Raw genomic sequence first — 21,883 nt, 5'->3', positions numbered from 1 at the left:
TAGAAGTCCCTCAATTATTGTTGCTACTGATAATACCAACGACATATATTGATGATGAAAGATAAAGTTGAAGAGAAACAGGTACAAAAAATTACAACCGAGAAAAATAACTTCACTCAAATTCTTCATTCTTAACTTAAAAATCATGATTTTAATTACCACATGAAAATGTCTTACTAATAATTAATTTTAGTGACTAAAAATTGTTATTTATTATAGTGATTAATTTAAATATCTCATTAATAACCAACCAATTTTAGTGATAAAAAATTATTAGTCATTAAAGTGATCAATTTAAATACTAATTTATAAAATAAAAAATTATTAATTACAAAAATAGTCATTATTATGAATACAAAAATTATAATTAATCTTTAAATTTGTTTCTAAAATTTAACTACCAAGATTTTAGCTACCAAAGAAAATTGGTCACTAAACATTAGCTACCAAGGTTTTTGCTACTAAAGAAATTGATTTCTAAATTAATCTTTAATTAACTAGTGACCAATTTAGCGATCAATTATAATATGTTATTGATAATAATGACTAATTTAGTAATCACTACTTTTTAGTTTTGTAAATTAATATCTAAATTGGTCACTATAGTAACTAACAATTTTTAGTTATAAGATTGGTTGTTAATGAGACATTTTATTGTAGTGAATGTTAGTTGGTGAATTTAAAAGTTTAAGGCATCAAACTATTTACAACACATTGATACAAGAAGAAAATCACATATTAGTGATAGATATAATTTGTTGGAAATAACAAAAAGTTGTTGATAATTCGATTTTAAAGAAGGAATAGCAACGACCAACAATCCATTGATAAAGTGGTTATAAGTAAAATTTGGATTAAATATGTTTTTTATCCCTTAATTTTTATTGAAAATTAAAATTAGTCAATCTTCACAACTTTATCCCAATTTAGTCGTTAACTTTAGAAATGTGAGGATTTAATCATTTTAATCAAATTTTGTTAAGTTTAGTTGACATTTCAAACGCATTTCATGATAATATTTAGGACATTTTTGTTACATTGTTAGCCGAGAAATGCATTTGAAACGCTAGAATAAACTTAATAATATTTGATTAAAATGACTAAATTCATATATTTTTAAAGATATATAATAAATTGGTCCAAAGTTTTGAAGATTGACTAATTCCAATTTTCATTAAAAATTGACTAATCTGTTAATGATAATTCGTCTGTAATTACAAAATTATTGTAGCGAAAAATACTGAATTATTTAATTTAGAAATTAATTCATCATTTTTATGATTTTTAGAGGGGCTTTTACAGACGTTTTTCAGAAGACTTTTGTAGATAAAAATTAATTTACTTATAAATGAACTCATTTCAAATCTTCCGAAAAAAAAGTAAATTTAGACCTTAATTAATATATGTCATCCAAAGTCATGATATGACCGTCTCATCCTAAGCTCTGAATGATTTCAATTTCAAAAGTGATTGAGTCTAGGGATAAAGATGGTGGTTAGGATACTCCATCCAAGATTCAACTGATATATAAATAATTATATATGAAATATATTAACTAAAAACCTGCAATTCTATGAATTAGAGGTGATTAAAAAAATAAGATATTAAATTATTTTTGGTATGTGTTGGGATCTTTAAGATAATTCTATTTCATAATAGATAAATAAAAATATAAAAACACAATTTGTTTATAAATAAAATAGGTCATAAATCATACTTTTCTTTACACTTTATTCATTATTAGAAAAATGGACAAACAAATTATTAAATATAGTTCTCGTAAGAGTATACATGTTAATTTTGAAATTCAAACCATTACACTTTTTTATTTTTTTAAATTTTGTAACTGCTAAAAAATTTTATATTTCATTTTTTTTTCAAATTTGATAAAAAATTTACGGAAAAAAAGACCTTTTTTATCATATTTAAAAAAAAGTTAATTAAAAAATAATTTTTTCATGAATAATTATTTTTTACAAAATTATAAAATTTGTAAATATTTTTACAAAATTCTATGGAAAATGTAAAAATTATGAGCATACACTATTATGTCAAATTAAAAATGTCAAAATATTAAATTATTTTTTACAATAATTATATATTAAAAATATATAAATTTGATGTGCGAAATTAAAATCTATTTTGTAGTGAATAATTATAAATATCAAAGAATAATTTTGTTTGTCCATAAATATGTCACCAAGTTGTTGACATATTTTAATCTTTTATCATTAAAAAAATTGGTTGTGCTTGAAATATATGTTTTCACGTGTGAACAGCTTGTTAGGTGAGTAAATATCATATATGGACGTCTTGATTGATTGACCGTTGAGTTGCTCCAAAGACTTTCCATACATTGAAGCACCTTCTTCACGGCATGCCTATACTCATAATTTTATTACGTACGTTTCGATAATGTTACCAACTCATCATGCGTGACACGTTTTACAACTTTAATAAGGAAATATTTTATGACCACCCCAGACACTAATCTTATAAAAGAAGACAAAAGATACTATGTTATAGAATAAGATAAAAGAGATAAAGATAAAAAAGAATCAATACATGTTTTGACACAGTTGAAGTGTTATCTTTTCTTAGGATTGAGTTTGCTTGATCCATTTAGGAAACAAGTTGAGATGTGAAACACACAATTAAAATCATGGGGTTTAGAAAAAGAAGAGGTCAAGTTTGGTGCACGTATATGGAATTGATCATATGGTGGATATTTATTTTCTGCACAATATGATTTAACCCTAACTCAAAATTTACCTACCGTGGAATGAACAGAGAGAGGTATATGTGAGATGTATAAGTGGACTGCAAAAGACAGAGGGGCCATGGATAGAGATCCATGTCGGCTACCAAACAGGGCACATCAACGTCAACAAATTTTAACCTCAAGTTTCTCATTGGATTAGCCTCACAATTGTGCCCAGAGCATGCATGTGAATTGCTTTCATAAGTGACAGATACTGAAACTAGGTAATGTGCATAACAATCTTGTACTTCAATTCATGCAGATAAGGTTTTCTGGAATTTATAAAACATATGTTTCCTATGAATAAAAGAAGAGGAAAAAAATTATTTCACCTCGTGAAGAAAATAATAGTGAAAGCTACTACTCTTGGGTTATATCTTTCATCATATATGGGGTATAACTTCGTATGTCTTGGTTATAGTCATGGTTATTTGAGAGATTGTGGATTTATGTATATATAACATTAATCTTGCACATATAAGATATTTGACACCAGTTTTACACTAAAATTTTAAGGCAATGGTGTTATGTTTGACTTTGTATTATATCTAATGTGGGACTTTGACTCACACTTGAATTATTCCCAACAATTTCTCCTAAGTACCTTGTTTTTTTTTTTCATATGATATATTTTTCTTCAGGTATATGAGTGACCCCTTTTTGGTTGTGGTGATGCGTCAGTCACTTCGATGATCCCTTTTTGTTATGGTTATAGTTATACATCAGTTACTCCGAACCATCTGCTTTAATACTCCTGTTGTGTTATATATTTCATCATACATGAATATTTTTAAAATGAAAAGAAAACATATAATGAATTAAAATTAAATTTTAACATTTAAAACAATACTCTCATTCAAACAAGTTTTATAATTAACAAAAATAAAATTAACTGAAATAACCTTCGAGACAGAGGTTTAGATTAGACCCGTTATTAATGTCTATTATTAAATGAGGTTAGACACGGAAACAAGTACGTCGATAAGTAATGTTATTTCAAACAGAAAATAGAGAAAGATAATAATGCTACAAAGAAGAAATTAATAACACTTCAGTTTGTTGCAAATTTAGTGTATGTTATATACAGATCATTAAATTTATCTTGGTGAGAGATTATATACATAAATTTTTTTGTAATATTTTAGATATATAGATATCATAAGATGCATTTATTTGTTCATTTGTGTTTTGTGAGTTTGAATGTTGTTTGAGAGTTTTATATGTTGGAAAAGACATTTAGTACTCATAAGTTTTATTTTCTCATCTCTTCTATTTTTATTGGTATTGTCCAGGGATTGAGACATCCTAATATCTCATTCCTTATATTAGTTATTGCTATAAAGAAAATTATAATTAAATAAAAGAAACATAAATAAATATTAGTAATTTCTTTTAATGAATGCATATTTTAATATGAAATCATTAATGTTTTATGTAATATTTATAATAAAAATATTTTAAAAAATTCATAACAAAAGAAAATAACATAAAGTAATAATACAACTTATACTCTCTCGCATATCAATTGATGGTGACTGTGCGGGCTTATGTACTTTCCAAGCTGTTGGTTGACATTGGCTTGTTATTTTGTACGCAAACCTAAAAACTAGAGGAAATAATTTATGATACTAAATATAATTTAGAAAGAGAAAAAAAAGTAGATATAATAGACGAATTTATAGGAAGATGTACATCAAAATTGATAGAGTACTTATACATAGCCATATTATATATTATTATGGTGATAAAAAGAAAACCAGGATCATGTAAACACATTTTTTTCAATATTCTCAATAATTTTCAATTTATATATATATATATATAATTATAAGAAATAGAAAAAAATATCTTACTTTTTATTTATTTTTATCTTTTCAACTTATTTAAATAATTTCACAGTTCACTCTAATTTTTATTTCCTTTTTCTTTACATTTTCTTTGACCCCATCACCAGGCAAAGAGTGGAGGTAGACTAGAATAACTAATTGGAACTACGCGGCACAACCTACATCATATATCTTTAGTTAATATTCTTTTTAGCAGAAAAATTCAATCAATATTTTAATGTTTATTTGATTGAAAAGGTCATGATATTGGTGATTCAAGAAATATTTAAATCTATTAGACTAATCAATCTAAATAACTATACAAAGTATTTTATACAATTGCAATTATATGTTTATAACCTAATTATGTTTTTGACACGACATAGCTTTTATTGAGTCTAGGTTATCTATTTGTCTTTTCTTTATCCCTTTAACGTGTCTTTATAATATACTAATTTTAGTATGTTTTAAAAATTTGTAATATATTTAAAATATAAAAAATAATATACATTACAGAAAATTCAAATTCACTTTAACTTCATGGAAGTTGCATTACAACTTAACAGTATAAGTTTGTTATGACAAATTAACACTACTTTTAATCTTGATATTATTTATTTTGCATATATGTAGTTTTCACCATTGACTTATTAGCCTGCTTAGAAATGGGTTAATATAAAATAAAAATTTGAGCAAACTAATTGACCAAGACCAAGTTAAACTTTGTGAGAAGATAAAGCAAGAGTTGAAGTTTTTTTTTTTTTTTTTTTTGACAAAAAATAGATTGCATTTTATCCTTCAAATTTTTTTAACAAGTTATAGCTATTCAGATAAAGTCCTCTGTTTGACCTTATTTGTTTTCACATACATTTTTCAGTCTCATCTTCTTTCTTAATCTTTTTTTTCTTATCTCAATTTTAAGTTAGAAAAGAAAAAAGAGTGGATAATTTAAAATGAAATGAGTTAGGTTTGATCATGGTTAAATAATTCGTAGCCACAGAAAAAGAGAAGTCCATGATTATGTCTTTCATCTTTCTAATCAATGAGAGTGAAAAGGGAATCAATATCTGGACTTCAAAGTCTACATGTTGATGATCCCAAAGCCACAGAAAATAGGCACTATAATGTATCATATTATGATAATGGTTGGTTGAGAATTGATTGAAATAATAGTTACAATTGAAATTGAGATAATAAAAAATCTATTGATTGGAAATTTGGATTGTGTTTGTTGTGTTGTGTCCCTCTTATCACAAATGCACTTAAGCCTATGCACATACAACCAGCAATGGTAATAAGTCTGATTGGATACGGATAAAAAGTGTTTATCCTGAACTTAATTCGTAAAAAGAAATTTGTACGTTATTTGTCTGTTTACTAATCGGATATTTGATTAAAAAATATTTGTGAATGTTTTTAAAATCTGCGATACTCATATCCATAAATATTTTAAAAAATATATATTTTATAAAATTTTTAATATAAAATTATAAAAATAAAATATAAATAAAATAAAATTATAATTATAATTAAATTTGACATAATAAAATATACTGTTAATTTTAATTTTAATTAAATTTAATTTAATAAAATATAAATTAATTTTTATTTTTATTTTTATTTTTTTGCGGGTAACAGATATCCGCAAGTACAAATAATATGATACCCGTATCCGACCCGTTTATAAACGGATATTAAAATACCCGTAAGTAATAATTATTCGCCGCAAATTTTATCCACGGATATTCACGGACATGGATATTTTGTCATAGCTGTACACAACATGTACATTCAAGCCAACACCCAGTAGTGGAAAACTATTTTATTAAAATAAAATATAATATAAAATGTCTGATAATATTTTATCCGAAACCATAATTCTTATGCTATTCAAGTTTGATTCTTCCTCAAAATAAAAGAAGATATATTCATTCATACCCAGTTAATTAGTATCTATAACAATTTAACTCTTTGTTACCAAAGTTAATTTCATCAATGAAGATTAATATGTTGCCAAACATATGCAATAAACGTGATTGAAAAAAAAAGTGTGATGCATTAGATGTAAAATAAGATATTTACTTAGATAATACAATTTTGTTTGATTTCAATTTCAATTTCAGCTAGGATAAATAAGAATTTGTAACATTTTATCATTTAATTAATTTTTGTGTTCATTACTCTATAATAACGAGACTCGATTTATTCCATGTATAAAATATTAAATAAATCGTATGGTTGATTTTTATTTTATATAACTTGTTATGACTAGCTTAAATTGCTAATCTCCAAAAAAGAACTTTAACTGCAAAAACTAAACAAAAAAAAAAGAAAAATATAGTGAGCATAAAAATGGCTGCAGGATCAGATCTTTACTCCACGTGTTGGCTTAAAAGGAGATGTGTATGAATACATAATTGGACTTCCTACACCTCAAACTTTTATTCTGCATGCAAAAAGATTTTACTGCAGTAATGTCAAATATGACTCTTCAAAATATATAAAAAAAATCGGTTAAGTAACTCATCGAACTTAAGAACTCATATATTAAGAATTTTATTGAATTTCGAAATCTCCGATTAAGAATTTTTTCGGTATTCGAAATTTAGATGGTTACTGAATTTCTAAATACGATATATATATATATATATATATATATATATATATGTATATATTTTGACATTTAGTATTTAAACTAAATTTCAAAATTTGGTGTCTATTTAAATTGGATTTTGAAATCCGATACCTACCTAATTCATACATGTTTTCTTACTTAAATTGTGAGGAAAGTATGACGGGTGAATGCTCGTGGGCGAGTAAATATAAAGAGCGAGAAAATTATTTTTTATTCTAGTTAAAGATGAATGATCATTTAAAGAATTTTGGAAAAAATTTTGGGTACAAAAAGAAAAGTTGGAGATGCAGGAAGAAACCGCCTGGATTTAAGATGTAGTTGGGCCAACTTCGTGAGCTGCTATTTGAGAGCCCAAGAAAAGTAATCCTGGAACCAAACTTTTTATTCTCTTTTGGGTCTTTTTTCCTGTATCTCCAAGAATCTCTTTCTACACCTCTACAAATTTTTAAAATCTTAAAAATATTCTATGATCATTCGAAGTAAAGTCACTGAATCACACTTCCAAAATTATTTTTAGATATCGATTTTCGATAAAAATATTTTTAAAAATTGACATCTGATTAACACTTTAGACTTTTAAACGTCAATATATATATATATATATATATATATATATATATATATATATATATATAAATATTTTTAAGGTGTTATTATATTTAACTTTACTAGTAGAAATATTTTTAAACTTATGAAAATATTTTATTTTTTAAATAGAATAGTTTTAAAAAAATAAAGAATTGACATAAATATAATAAAAAGGTAAAATATAACAATAATAATTAAAAAAAAAACTCGAATTCGAGTAGCATGGAAGACCCGAATTTAGATGGGAACTGTGGGAAGAGAGCATTCGATTGTGGAGTTTGGGTCAACAGAGAGAAAGCAGGGAACAGAAGAAAAAGAAAGCCTCAACGTTTTCGGCGTCATGGATCCGCTGCCGGCAGCGCTCCGGTGGCGCGCGACCGCCATCCCATTTCTTGTGGCGGTCCTCCTTTTATCCACCGTCTCCACTTCGCGCGCAATCTACTGCGACGAAGATGATTGCTACGATCTGCTTGGGTCAGCTAACATTCCTTTTCTTCCTTCAATTGTTTTTAACCTAAGCTTTATTTCTCATTGTAACGCTCCCTCTTCTCATTCGCAGGGTTTCTCAGAGTGCCAATGCTTCCGAAATCAAGAAAGCTTACTACAAACTCTCCTTGAAGCAGTACGTGTTTCTCCTCCTTAGCACGCTCTCTCTTACTCCTTTTTTTTTTATATATATAATAACTACTTTCTCATTTGGTTTCGTGTTTGATTCAGTCATCCAGATAAGAACCCTGATCCCGAATCGCGAAAGCTGTTTGTTAAAATCGCTAATGCTTATGAGGTGCTTTGGTTTTCTTGCCTTTATTTTCCCAGTGATTTTGATGTAGGAATTTGTATCTGCTAAAATTGAACCTTGTGCAATGCGGGATGAATTGAAAACTGACCACACTGATCTGTATTTGGTGAGGTATTGGTTCTGATGCTAATGAATGTTATATAACTTTACAGATTTTGAAGGACGAGGCCACGCGCGAACAATATGATTATGCAATTGCACATCCAGAGGAGGTGTTTAGATTTTTTGTAGAAAGTTTGGTTTACTTTTAAAATTTGGGTCAATATTCTTGATGGTTTGTCTCTGTTCTTTTAGTTTTTGTTGAAGTAGAGCTGTGTTTTCATCTATTGATTTCAGGTGTTTTATAATACTGCACGCTACTATCGGGCATACTATGGTCACAAGACGGTGAGATTTGTTGGTTTACAATTTGAAGATGACTTTTGGATAAATTTGATTAGAAATTATTGATTTTTGCAAGTGAGTCTCATTTTTAGTACTTACGTACTTTTTTACCTGCCAGGATCCTCGAGCTGTGTTGGTTGGCCTTCTTATTATTCTTTCAGGTTTTCAATATCTAAATCAATCAACAAGGTATAATCAGGTATTGTAATATATTGAATATCATATGATGTATAGTTAAACTCCCTGATATGAAAATGTACCATATGATTGTGTAATGTCAAAACTCAGGAATAGTAGAACTTTCTTATGTAAAATGTACTTTTATACAATTCTTTAATTGGCTATCTAAAGGTTGAAGAGCTGTATGTGCTCGTGGTGTTAGAGATTGTATTTTGCTAGCCCACTGGGGTCATATATGGTGTTAGTGCCTTTGGGTAGTTTGAACCTCATTGCTACCATTGTACACACAAAAAACAGATTGTACTTACCTGAATTATGCCCAGTTAAGGGTTTTGGAAAATCTATTAGCAAGGAAAGTAGGTCAAGAAGTCAAGAGTTGCCGGTCCCAAGTTTTAGGGTGAAAAATTTATGTTCCATACATGTCCTATGAATCCAATCATCATCTCCACTAGAATGTTTTACCATGATTTACAGTCTTAGATGCATGCATAAGATTTGAAATAGGTCAGGACTGTGCTAATTTCTTTTGGTGGATGTATATGACATTGTTTTTGTGCAAATTGCTTAGTTTGTTTTTGTACAAAGTGCTTTTGAAAGATTAAGACATTTACGTTCATTGCACTACTTTTCTGTGTTTAGGCTGTAGCCATGGTCAAGAAGACACCTGCATATAAAAATAAACTAAGGGCATTGGAACTTGAACGCAGTGGAGGGATTACAAACAAGAAGAAGAGTCAGAAGAATACGGTCAAGTATGCCATCATTCTCATTTTTTGAGTCTGTATCTGTTTCAAGTTATTATTCCCAGGGATATGAACTTTAGAATATAATATTTCTGTGTTATAAGTTTTAAAAAATTTCCCATACGTAGTTGATTCCTATAAATGAATTGTCTTCATAGTTTGTTTAGATTCCATTCCCATGTGATTGTGGACTTCAGCATATACTCCAACTAATAACTTTCTTTCCCACTTTATATATATATATATATTTGATTGTTGAAAACATTCATCAGGATGTTCAAGCTTAACGAAACATGTCATTTAGTTTGCGCAGGAATGCTATTCTTGGGAATTTAATTACATTACCTTCATATAAATTCCACCGATAGTAGTTCTACGTAATTTCCTAAAAAGTTTTTCAGTTGCACCTATATCTAGTATCCAGTGACCTGTTCAAATTGGTTCTCCACCTTGAAAACTCTTATTTCCTCTTTTAAATCAGTTTGTCTGTTATCTGTAAGATTGTGCTTTGTTGACTGCGATTTCTTTACTTCCGGCACGCAATGACACAATGTGGGGAATATATGCATTCAGGAAAGTGGAGCAAGACCTTAGCAATGAACTCGACCTGCAGATAACAGGAGCTGAAAGGGCCTCTGTGTGGAAACTTCTTGGTGTCCGCTTTGTTCTATTACCTTATACCTTAGGCAAGGTTAGAGTTCAATCTTTATCTAGAAAATGCAATTACTACAGTGAATCTTTCATTTCTCTATTTTAATTCAAGGTAGCATATATGAATTTCTTTCCCACGAATGGTGCTGAATCTTGAAAATTAATATTTTAGTATGTGAAATTTACTGATCAATTCTGTTTCCATTCAGCTGCTACTGTGGTCTGCCTGCTGGTTTTGGAGATACAGAGTGAAGAAACACTCTTATTCTTGGGAAGATGCTTCTTATCTGACACAAAGATCCCTTGGTATTCCTCTCGATAGATGGAGACATATTGGTAAATTATTATCTACGATGAACCAACCTTCTTCTTTTAGACACCATGGACATAGGGGAATTATGTGTAGCTTTTTTGGTTACTTGTTTTGGATTCTACAAGCATGGTCTAACCTACTACTATGCATACTAATGGTTCTTATTTGGTGCCTGTTATTAATAGATGAAGCAACAAGGGAAGATCTTGTGCTCAAACGCTTATGGGAGAAATCGAATATGGAGAGCTATGTAGCAGATATGCGGAAAGAATCGAAACGCAGAAGATAGCTGCATTAGTGGCCTCATCTGCTGCATTTAAAGTTCTAAAAATTTGGTTTTAATTATGAAATTGAACTGAACCATGAAGTGACAGTTAAAGTTAAAATTGGAAAGCTGCTAATTGATTTGGGGAGGAGGGGTGATAGAAGCAGAATTATTCATTTCAACCACGAAATCGTGGAGTCATAAACAAAAGTTTACTGAGTTTAAACATGTCCCTGACAGCCTGTAAACAGTAAACACTAAAGAATACCGCATTAAATATTGCTTTTTTTATTTGTTTCTAAGTCAGGTATTTAGCCTCAATCTTTCTACAATCGGATGTTCGGTAGTGGTTTTGTGCAACAATTTTAATGAGATTACATGAATTCTCGGCATGTTACAGTAGAGTTTTGACTTGAAGGTATATGTCTGAAATATTTATCCTCCCACTCTTCCTGTAGTTGTATATCACTTTTAGCGTTGTTTTCTTGGGCTTAAGATTCCCAGTGTTGCTTATCGGGTCTGATGAATCAGTTGGGAGGTGGTGAATGATTTGTTAGTGCATCTCTTAACTAGAGTGTTAAATCCAATACATCAATCTTGTAAAAAAATTCATTTGAACGTCACATATCATAATAAATAAATTTGTTTTTAAATTTTTAAAATATTAAAATACAAATAAAACTTATTAAAGTACCAGTTTTTTAGGATTTTATTATCAGGTGAAATCGAAAGAGAGTTTTAAAAATCATATAACAAATGAAATTTAGGTTGCTTTCATTGAATATTCTTGTTAGCTAAGAGATAAACCGAGTTAAAACTTTTATAAGATTCAATTGTTATAAAAAAAAATTATATTAGAAACATATTGGTATATCATGGTGTAAATCTTAAAATTAACAAGAGCTTAAGATTACCAAAATTATAACTATACAATATAATATTTTAAAATTAAATTAATATTTTAAGTTACACATAAGTTACCATTGTTTCAGATAATACTATACTTGAATGAATTTGTTTCTTTTACTCTTATCTCTTTACTTAAAAACTTTTTTTTTTATAATAGTATTGTCTATTTTTTCATTATTCTAACATCTTTTTACATATCTATATACACTTTTTTTTCTTTTTATTTGAGATGACAATCTTCAATTATTCAATGTCTAATATTTAAAAAGAAGAAATATTTTTAAAAAATATAATTATATAAAGTTTAAATCAAAATATCAAATAATAATTAAATTAAATATAAAATATTATGCAATTATAACATAAATAAAATTATATTATTGATCTTGAAGAAGAGAACTCAAGATGCACAATGAGGATGTTTTTTCTCTTGTCGTGTCTTTTTCAGCATTTTTTTCCTTTTGTCCCATTGGAGACTAGTCGCTTAAGTTTATACATGTTTCTAGCTCGTCCATGCTTTAGCTCTCATAGGATACGATAGGTAGTTGGCGTGTGCAGAGGTTATTCTGACTTTCATGGGAGTGTGGTTATGTGATTGTTTAGCCGTTATCCTAAGAAGAGATGAGCTGCAGTTTTAATGAATTGGGTCTTCATCTACACAAATAGGTTTGTTCCAGATCAGGCCCAATACACCCGCACTCTTAGATCAGTTTTAGGTCGAGCCCAATTCATCCGCACTCTTAGATCAGCTACAAATCGAGTCCAATACATCCATACATTTAAGTCGGTTCCAGATCGGACCCAATACATCTGCACACTTAGATCGGTTGGGGTCTAGTCGCTTACAATTAAAATAACTATTAATTTTGCAATACTAATAAAACAAAGTTGAAAAAATTAAAAATTTCTAACCCAAAACATATTTAACCCGATTTAAATTTATAAACCTTATATCAACTAAACCCATTATTAAAAAAAAAAAGTATTATATGGCACTTTTAGTTTAAAAAATATTAAATTACCAACTCCATAACTAGGAGTTGAATTTTATAGATACACTCACACCTCATTCCAATGCAAAGTGTTTCCTCTGACAGCACCAAACTCGCCTCAAACCTGAAGGACCCAAAAATGTGAAGGAAAATACAGAACAACCTTTGAGAAGGGTACATACAGTACTCTTCTCTCCCTTGAACTCTGCAATTTCACATTTCATTTTCATAGTTTATTGATTTTGGTTGTGGCATGGATGTGACTTTTGTGTTGGAGGATGAGACAGAATCCTGTATTAGAGTGGAGTTGTCCGAGAACTTCCAAGAAATCAAAGAAAGAATAAAGATATCGAGGAACATTCCCGTTGACCGACAAACTCTACTCTTCAATGGTCAAGTTCTTCAAAACGAAGCCTTGTTCATCGACTCTCACATCTCTCAACTCTCTCGCGTTCAACTCTTGGTTCGGCCCAAAGAAAACGAGTATGATCTGCCACACTGGATTAGGAGAGCGTCCAAACTAGATACACAGGGGATGCAAGAGATGCTCTCGTCGATTCCAGAACCACAAAACATGTCGTCTACTATGGACGCATCGGTGGTGCTCACAGAAAATCCAGACGAGATAGAAGAGTTTGTTTCATCGATGATTGACGAGCCGCCGGAGGGGCCGGTGCCGCAGTTTCCGCCGCCGAATAAAGTGATGTTCACGGTGAAAAGCTTGGATATGAAGCGGAAGCCTCTCCGGATGGAAATGTATGTGAACGACACCGTTCTGCGGCTGAAGGAGGTGTTTATCAGAACGAAGAGGCCTCGAAGGCTAAAGGTGAAGGATATGGTGGTGGTGAATAAAGTAGGTGATGAATTGCATGACCATATGTCTATGCTGGAATGTGGGATGCTTAATATGTCACATGTTTACGTGTGTAGACGATCGGAACGAGGAGCTTTGGTTGCCGTTGATCTCAAACATGGGAAGATGTTGAAGGTGATGGTGGTTCCCAATGGCGGAATTCAGGAGATACCCATTGAGGTTAATTCTCTTAGTTGTTTGGGAGATTTGAGGTTTGAGTTGGAGAAGTTTCACAAACATGTTCTTCCCGAAAGTTTTGGTTACTCTTTTACCATCAAGAACGGTCTTCTGGCGACTGAAACATATTCGTTTGACACGTTAGGGATTACAGAGGGTGACACCGTTGTAATCAACCCTAAACAACTGTCCTTTCCTTCTTCTTAGTTTCCCACAGTTTGCAATGGTGAAGAACTCATGCATGCATGCATGCACCAGAATCAGTTCGTATTGAATACAAAAAAAAAAAAAAAATTAGTGCAAATTAGTTAGTTAGGCAGGTGTTTGTTAGTTAGTTAATCCTGTTACTAGTTAGTTTGTTAGTCGTTATCATAAGAAACTTGAAACTTGTACTAATGAGGTATTACAGAGTTTTGTAAGCCATTCAAATAAAATTTGTAAGCTCCGGAGACATTCGTTGATCATATTTCTAAGTAAAATGCATTGAAGAGTTTGCAAACGAGTCTCACATTTCCTTTTTAAGGATAATGATATTTTAACTATTAAATATTCACAATTTTCTTTTATAATATGAGATGTGATCTTTTTAACTGATTTTGAAATATTGAGAATTAGAAAAATAGAAAAATGAAATATCATTTAGAAGATGCCACCTAAGATTATAAGAGAAATTTGTCAAAATTTAATAATAAAAAAATCATTTTTTTATTTAATGCTGAAACGAGTTTGCCTTTTTGTATAGTCAAAATTGGTCCATTGATTTATTTTTAACTCACTAAAATTTTTCTCAACCTTCGATTATTTTAAATTGCGGTTAACTTATTTCTAGCATCCATTTTTTCTCATGACTTATGTTAGTAGCATTAGTAATGCTTATCCTACATATTTGCAGTATAGTGTTATATAGAGATGGTAGTAAAAAGAAGCACGGACTCTTGTAACTAAGACAAATTTTACATAAAGTATTATGTCATATGACATATTGATAAAAGTAAAAATTTTGAAAGTTGAATTTTGCAACACTAGTTCAAAATTAGTCTTATGCATCACATATTCACGTTTTTTAAGAGTTGAATTTTTTTTACTCTTGTTATTTCTTTCATATTTTAGTATATTTTTTATAATTCATACAATATAGACAGTTTGAGTGACTATAAGAAATGAAATTACAACATATTTTTTTTAATAAAAGCATGTATTATGAATTAAAATAATGTCTATTTTTGTTTTTATATATTTAATTTCTATTTTTGTTATTATATATTTAATATTTGTTTTTGTTATTATATATTTAAACTTAATTTCTTTACATATCAAGACATATATTAAGTTTTGATATAATTGATGCATTCTTCATTTTGATATAAATGGACCTTTCAATGATTCATTAGAAAATTTAATAATAATTAGATTTAAATAAAAAAATTGACATCATCTTTAATATAAAAGTTTAGAATAATTATACGTCTGAGTATAATTTTATATATTTCCTAACTTTTGAATTTTGCATACGAGACTCAGACTTACATTTAAATCTGAATATACTATTAATAATGAAAGCGAAAATAACTAACGTTAAATTATCAATATTGAAAAACCTAATAGATGTTTAGAGAAAAGAGTTGTGATAAAACACGATGTTATTTCATTTAAATTATTTATAATAATAAAATAATATTTTTAAAATATTAAGAATGTTCAAATTTTATTAATTTAATTGCTTTTACTAGATATAAGTACAATCATTACTTTATATATCATTTTGAAAATAATTTCATTTCCATACATGAAATATATCTGTATCATGAGATCAAAATGTATATTATATTTAATATTGTGAAATAAACCTGGCAAGAGTTTTAATTTGAATTTGCCATGAATATACATTAAAAATACTATTAATTTACTCGTAAGTTCAGATTGGGTCAATTTTTAATTTCAATTTTGCTTCTTTAAATAACTAGTCAAATGTATTATAAACTTTAAATTTTATTTATTTATAATGTCAAATAAATTAGTTATAAGTTATTACATAATTAATGACAGTATAGGTTCAAAGTTGATAATACTAAAAGTCAATTTAATAACAGCACCTATGAACTCAGTTTGAAATGAATTGAATATATTTTCAAAATAAAAAATTTAAATTGGATGAATAAGTTTTGTTATTTTTCAGTTTTCAAACAGTTTGAAATATACTGGGGATTTGATCTCAAAAGTTTATAAGTAGGAAAGAACGTACCCGACTCTAACAAATGTGTGAGATGGATGTAACTTTTGTGCTGGAGGATGAGAGAACGTTCTGTATTGAAGTGAGTGTATTTGACTCGGTTCTTGAAATCAAACAAAAAGTGCAGAAGTATAAGGCCATTCCCACTTCTTCCCAAACGCTAATTTTCAACGGTCAAATTCTTCAAAACGACGACGTCATCTTCCACACTCATATCTCTCAGCAGTCTCGTCTGAAACTCCTAGTTGACCCTGAATATTTCGCCAACCGCTCCGTCACGTTGCCGCTGCAGTGCATTGCCGAAAAGCCGGCATCAAATAGAGGCGAGCCAGAAGAGGTGGTGTTAACGATTTCCCCCGCGCCATCGGGGACGACATTACCGCCGTTGTGTTTCGAAGACGATTCAGCGAGTGCGTTGCCACCGTGGAATCCAGAGTTTAAACCGGCTCCGCCTCCGCTTCTGCCAACGCCGCCGGCTACAGTCAGGTTAACAGTGAAAATAGATGAATACAGAGCGAGGCCTTTCATCTTAGAGATGGATCTGGACGACACCGTACTGCAGCTGAAGGAGAAGATTTACAGAATGAAGAAGACTAGAAACCTAAACCTAAACGAGATGTCGGTGCAAATAAAATCGGGTGAGGAATTGCGTGACCAATTGTCGCTGCGAGATTGCGGGGTGCTAAATATGTCAGTTGTTTACGTGCATAGAAAATCAGCAGAAGGAGAAGCACCACTGAAATTTACTATTCCGGTTGTGACCGCTGATTGTGTTGGTAGTTTGGCAGCAAAGATCGTGAAGATTGCGGTGGTTCCGAAGGACGGAACTCAGAAGGTAGTGATCGAGGTGAATTTGTTTAACAGAGTGGAAGGTTTGAGGTACGAGTTGGAGAAATCTCACAAGCATGTTCTTCCCGAAAACAATCGTTATTTTTTCACTAACAAGAAAAATGGCCATGTGATAACTGAATCGCATGCGTTTAACTGGTACGGGATTAAAGACGGGGACGTCATAGAAGTCACCCCAGAATATGTTTCGGATGAATCCAACTCCTGAGTATATCATCATTTCCTAGTGAGGAAGTCACGCGTTCAAGCATGAATTTCCGTTCGTATCAAATAACAAATTATCTGTTTGTTACTTAGATGCGGTGCTTTTGGTAAACAACAAATAGGCGGGAAGATTAGTTACTTAGTTATCCTAACACAATTGTAAACGATAAATTTGAAAACAAATGCAGGGAAGAGTTTGCCAAACATATTTCATTATTCTTTCTTTTATTAGACAGCAGGATGGGGAATAACTATAGATAAGGGCTTCATCACACTTATCCACCAGGAGTTTAAGGTTCTTGACTTCAGCAATGGATAATAGGTGTAACATAAGTCTAATTATAACTATAAAATTGATCTGAAGTTCCACTCGTTTGTATTATTCAAATTTGTCTTTTATTTTGATAAAATTTCTAACATATTTTCTCTCATTTTATATATATATATATATATATATATAGTTTACAATGAATAATATAATAAGTCTAACAAATGTTGCTAAGAATTGGACTTTTTAGATAGATCTAATATATCATCTTAAAAATTAGATTTTTTAAATAAGTCTAGCATATTATCTTAAGGATTGAATTTTAAACATAAAGTAATAAAAAAATAAAATAAGTCTACAATCATATAAAGAATATAAAATTAAATAAAAACACAAAAAATATTAAAAACTTATTTTTAAAAATTTATCTTATAAATTGTTCTTTAAATATATTAACAATCAAATAATTTACGGACTCTTACAAATTTTCTATTTATTTCTCTACATTTTTTCACTTTTTTTTTTCTCAAATCCAAATAATTTCACTTTCAAACTTTTTCTTTTATTTTTTTCATTTCTCGTCTTCTCAAATTTACCCAAATTTAAATATACCCATAATCTCATTATGTAAAGAGAACAAATTTGTTTAAAGTGTTATAGGACAACTGATAATCAAGAGTTCTATTTTCCAAAATCTGTTTCTGACGGAACCCTAAAAAGGACCTCTTCTTTCTTGAGTTATGAGTTCATAGCCAATAACAAACTAAAAGCTAGTCACTAACTACGGTGTCCCTTAGTTAGTTAAACCGTTAAAACTTAGCAAGAAAGTTTAGTTAGTTATTTTAAGGCAAATGTAAGCCTAGTATAACAGTAAAACGATCATATTTGAAATAAATGGCATTGAAGAGTTGGCAAAGCATCTCATGATTTACTTTTATATACGTTTGAAATGGATTGAACTTCGCTTCTTCAGGAATCCCACAAAGGAGTAAAAAGTGTTGAACGTGATCGTGTTTGAAGTTATTGGGGAAAAGGGCAGAACAACGAAAATTCATTCACCACAGAGATGGGAGTCAATGTTACTTTTCAGGTTGACGAAGATGTGACGATCACCGTTACAATTTCTGCCAGCGATACTATCCGCCATGTCAAAGAGAAGATCCAAAGTGCTTTGGGAATTGCTATTTCCAATCAAATCATTATCGTGGATGGCGAATTTTTGGAAGACCATGACTACGTTCTGAGCACTAGAATGTTCCACCCCGGCGCCATCATTCTTTTTTCTCTTAACCCCTATACCCAAAACATTCTGCCACCGACGCCGCCTCCTCCTCTACGGAATCCAAGATCGTGGACGCATCCGGCTTTATACCATCCGCTTGGGGTTATAACGCAACCAATGCCTCCAACGACTCCGCTGGTTCTGATGCTGCCGAGACATCAGGTTTTTTCAATGCCGGCGAGTGCTCTGGTGGCTAGGAGGCCGGCGATTACTCCGTTTCTTCGTTCGCCGGAGATCGCTCAGGTGGTTCACGTGCCGGCGAGGACTCCGATGGTTCAAGCGCCCGAGAGAACTCAGGTGGTTGGGGTGCCGGCGAGTACTACGGTGGCTCAGGCGACGGAGAGAAGTATTGTGTGTCGTATGCCTCAGTGGAAGCCAGTGGTGAGGAGGTGGACAGGGAGTCCAGTGTTTCCGATGCAGAATATACAGTCAAATATAGTGTTGAAAGAGTTAGCGCCAGATACAGAGAAAGAGGCACCGGCGGCCAGGTCTCCGGTCTTGCCGATGCAGCAAATGCGATCTGACATAGAGTTGGAAGAGTTGACGGTGAAGAAAAGGAAGGTGACGGTGAATATAGTTGACTGTGGAGGTAAAATCCCTGTAGAAACGGAGTGGGACGGCACCACCATTCTGATTCTGAAGCAGAAGATTCTTGAAGATTTGAAAACATGTGGTGCAGGCTTTGACATGGAACACGTGACAGTAGAAAGGATGCTGTTGCAATGTCATTTAACGCATAGGGAATTGTTTGACGACGTGCTTCTCAAGGATTGTTTGATTTCAGAGGATCCTGAGATCGACCTGTTACTTGAAACCGTCGCTTCCAGTGGCTGCCAAGAATAACCACATCTGTTAGTTCGTTGATTCAGTTCTTCTGTAATAATTCAACTTTCCAAATACAAACATGGTAACTTTCTTGCACACAACATATGAATAATCCTTCATCTTGGGAATTCATGCCACAATCTTTCATTATTTCGTGCACACATCCGCATTCTTATTCTTGACTTTTTATTCAATAATTTAATTTTAACAAAATACCTTAATTTAGTATTTTATTATTAAAATCAGTCTCATTTCGTTGTTTAAAAAGAAGTTAATTCTCAATAATACATCATTCTCCATATATAGCACACCACTATAACACTGCTTCCACTACTATAAAATGGATTTTAATAACAGTTATTAAAAAGAAAACCATCATATTTTTCAATGACTTTTGTTTATATAATAGTCCATGAATGAAAAGTATAGACACTAACTGAACTAACAATAATAACACAAAACGGTCTCCTAAATTCAGATACTTACATTAATAAATTTCACATATGAGAATATCAAATATCCAACTGTTATTATAATTAACTACAATAAATTGGAAAATTAAAAGAATAATATTATTTTTTGTTCTATATCTATTAATTAATATTAAATTTTCATAAAGTTATTATACATTTCAAAAATATATTGTTTAATGTAATAAAAATACACATTCAAGTAGGTGTTTTTTACTTCGTGTATTATAACATATATGTCTGATAATTACATTTAAAAGTAAAATACGATTTAAATTTCAAAAATAATTAATCTTATTTTGAAAGCGCCTTAAATTAAGTTGTTAATTCAAATAAAGTTAGGTAATAACTAACTGGTACAGTACACTTAAAATAGAGAGATAATATTTTAAAAGTATATATAAATTAGATAATTTTATGCATTCATACTTTAATTATACAAATGCATGAGGTGATAACTGGTTTGGGCAGAAGAACTTTCCTTTCCAGAAACTATATAAGGAAGCATGCATGGCGGCTCCCTCTCACATTCACACTAAAGCGATGGAGATAATGAATGTGAATGTTGAGATACAGGGAGGGGAATCGTTCTTCATTCGACTTCATCCCTCCCAAACAGTACGTGATATCAAGGAAATAGTGCAAAACCTTCGAGGCATTCCCGTTCGCCAACAAATCATCCTCTACAATCAACAACTTCTCTACGACGATCTAAACGTTCAGGGATGCTTCATCCATAACGGCTCGCACATCATCGTCCAAATTCACGCCGATGCCCCATCTCCTGCAGCATCGTCGGAGCACGACTCTGATTTTTCCACCGGGCGCGACCTTAACTTGCCTCCAACGCCATCGTCGGAGCGCCACTCAGAATTCCCTCCGCCGCAACCTCAGGTGCGTGACCTAAACTTGCTTCCATCGCCACCTCTGTTGTGTGACTTAAACTTGCCGCCATCGCCGGCACCTCCGCATGACCTAATCATGCCGGTATCACCGCCAGTGCGCGACTTAAGTCTCCCGCCATTACGAGCGCCGGTGCTTGACTTGAATTTGCCTCCTTCGCAGTCACCTACACCGTCACCCTCGCCATTAATCCCCTCACACCTGCCGCCGGTACCATCGCCATCACCTTTACCGTCACCCTCAACATCCGACCTGACGCAGCAGCCAACTCCGAATCTGCAAATTCCACCTTTTCTGAAAAGGAAATACAAGGCGTCAGATATTCCGCCTTGGAATCCGTCATTGCAGCTGACTGAGACGTCAAATGTAGACGATCCGTTCGATGTGGGACATTTTTCATCTTCACCACTGTTGATGCCGATGCCAGACACGCCGGAAATGGTAAGGGAGACGGCAGAGTCGATGCCGTCACCGCTGTCTTTGCCAAAGATGCTGCCGCCGCCGATAACTTCACCTTCACCATCATCTTTCATACCAAATCCTCTTCCACCCGTGCCGAAGACAGTGACGGTTAACGTGAAAGTGCCTCAGTCGGGAAATCGTGTCCGTATAGAATCGGACCGAAAGGAGACGGTTCTGGAGCTGAAGCAGAAGATTGTTGCGCTGGACGACATGCAGGGCGTGCCCGTGGATAGGATCGTGCTGCAGTTGCACTCATTGAGTCTGGAATTGATGGACCACGTGCCTCTGCAAGATTGTGCAGTTTCAGAAAATTC

General features: G+C 31.6%; 3 protein-coding genes across 3 annotated transcripts; all 3 read left to right on the top strand.

Moving 5' to 3' along the window:
• The first annotated feature begins 8,028 nt into the window (after nucleotides 1-8,028).
• Nucleotides 8,029-11,562, top strand: LOC114190123 (chaperone protein dnaJ 50). Its single transcript, XM_028078894.1, has 10 exons — nucleotides 8,029-8,284; nucleotides 8,370-8,432; nucleotides 8,528-8,594; nucleotides 8,762-8,821; nucleotides 8,946-8,996; nucleotides 9,112-9,192; nucleotides 9,813-9,925; nucleotides 10,490-10,607; nucleotides 10,777-10,903; nucleotides 11,066-11,562. The coding sequence occupies exons 1-10, from the start codon at nucleotides 8,052-8,054 to the stop codon at nucleotides 11,167-11,169; spliced, it is 1,017 nt and encodes a 338-aa protein (XP_027934695.1). The 5' UTR covers nucleotides 8,029-8,051; the 3' UTR covers nucleotides 11,170-11,562.
• Nucleotides 11,563-13,299: 1,737 nt separating this feature from the next.
• LOC114191421 lies at nucleotides 13,300-14,283 on the top strand. Its single transcript, XM_028080593.1, has one exon. It carries the CDS (start codon nucleotides 13,300-13,302, stop codon nucleotides 14,281-14,283), a length of 984 nt encoding a protein of 327 aa, XP_027936394.1.
• A 2,057-nt stretch (nucleotides 14,284-16,340) lies between these two features.
• LOC114191420 lies at nucleotides 16,341-17,363 on the top strand. Its single transcript, XM_028080592.1, has one exon. It carries the CDS (start codon nucleotides 16,341-16,343, stop codon nucleotides 17,361-17,363), a length of 1,023 nt encoding a protein of 340 aa, XP_027936393.1.
• Nucleotides 17,364-21,883: the final 4,520 nt, after the last annotated feature.

This window comes from Vigna unguiculata, chromosome 7, assembly GCF_004118075.2.
Source record: "Vigna unguiculata cultivar IT97K-499-35 chromosome 7, ASM411807v1, whole genome shotgun sequence".
Taxonomy (NCBI): Eukaryota; Viridiplantae; Streptophyta; class Magnoliopsida; order Fabales; family Fabaceae; genus Vigna; species Vigna unguiculata.
This window is presented reverse-complemented; position numbering and strand designations above follow the sequence as displayed.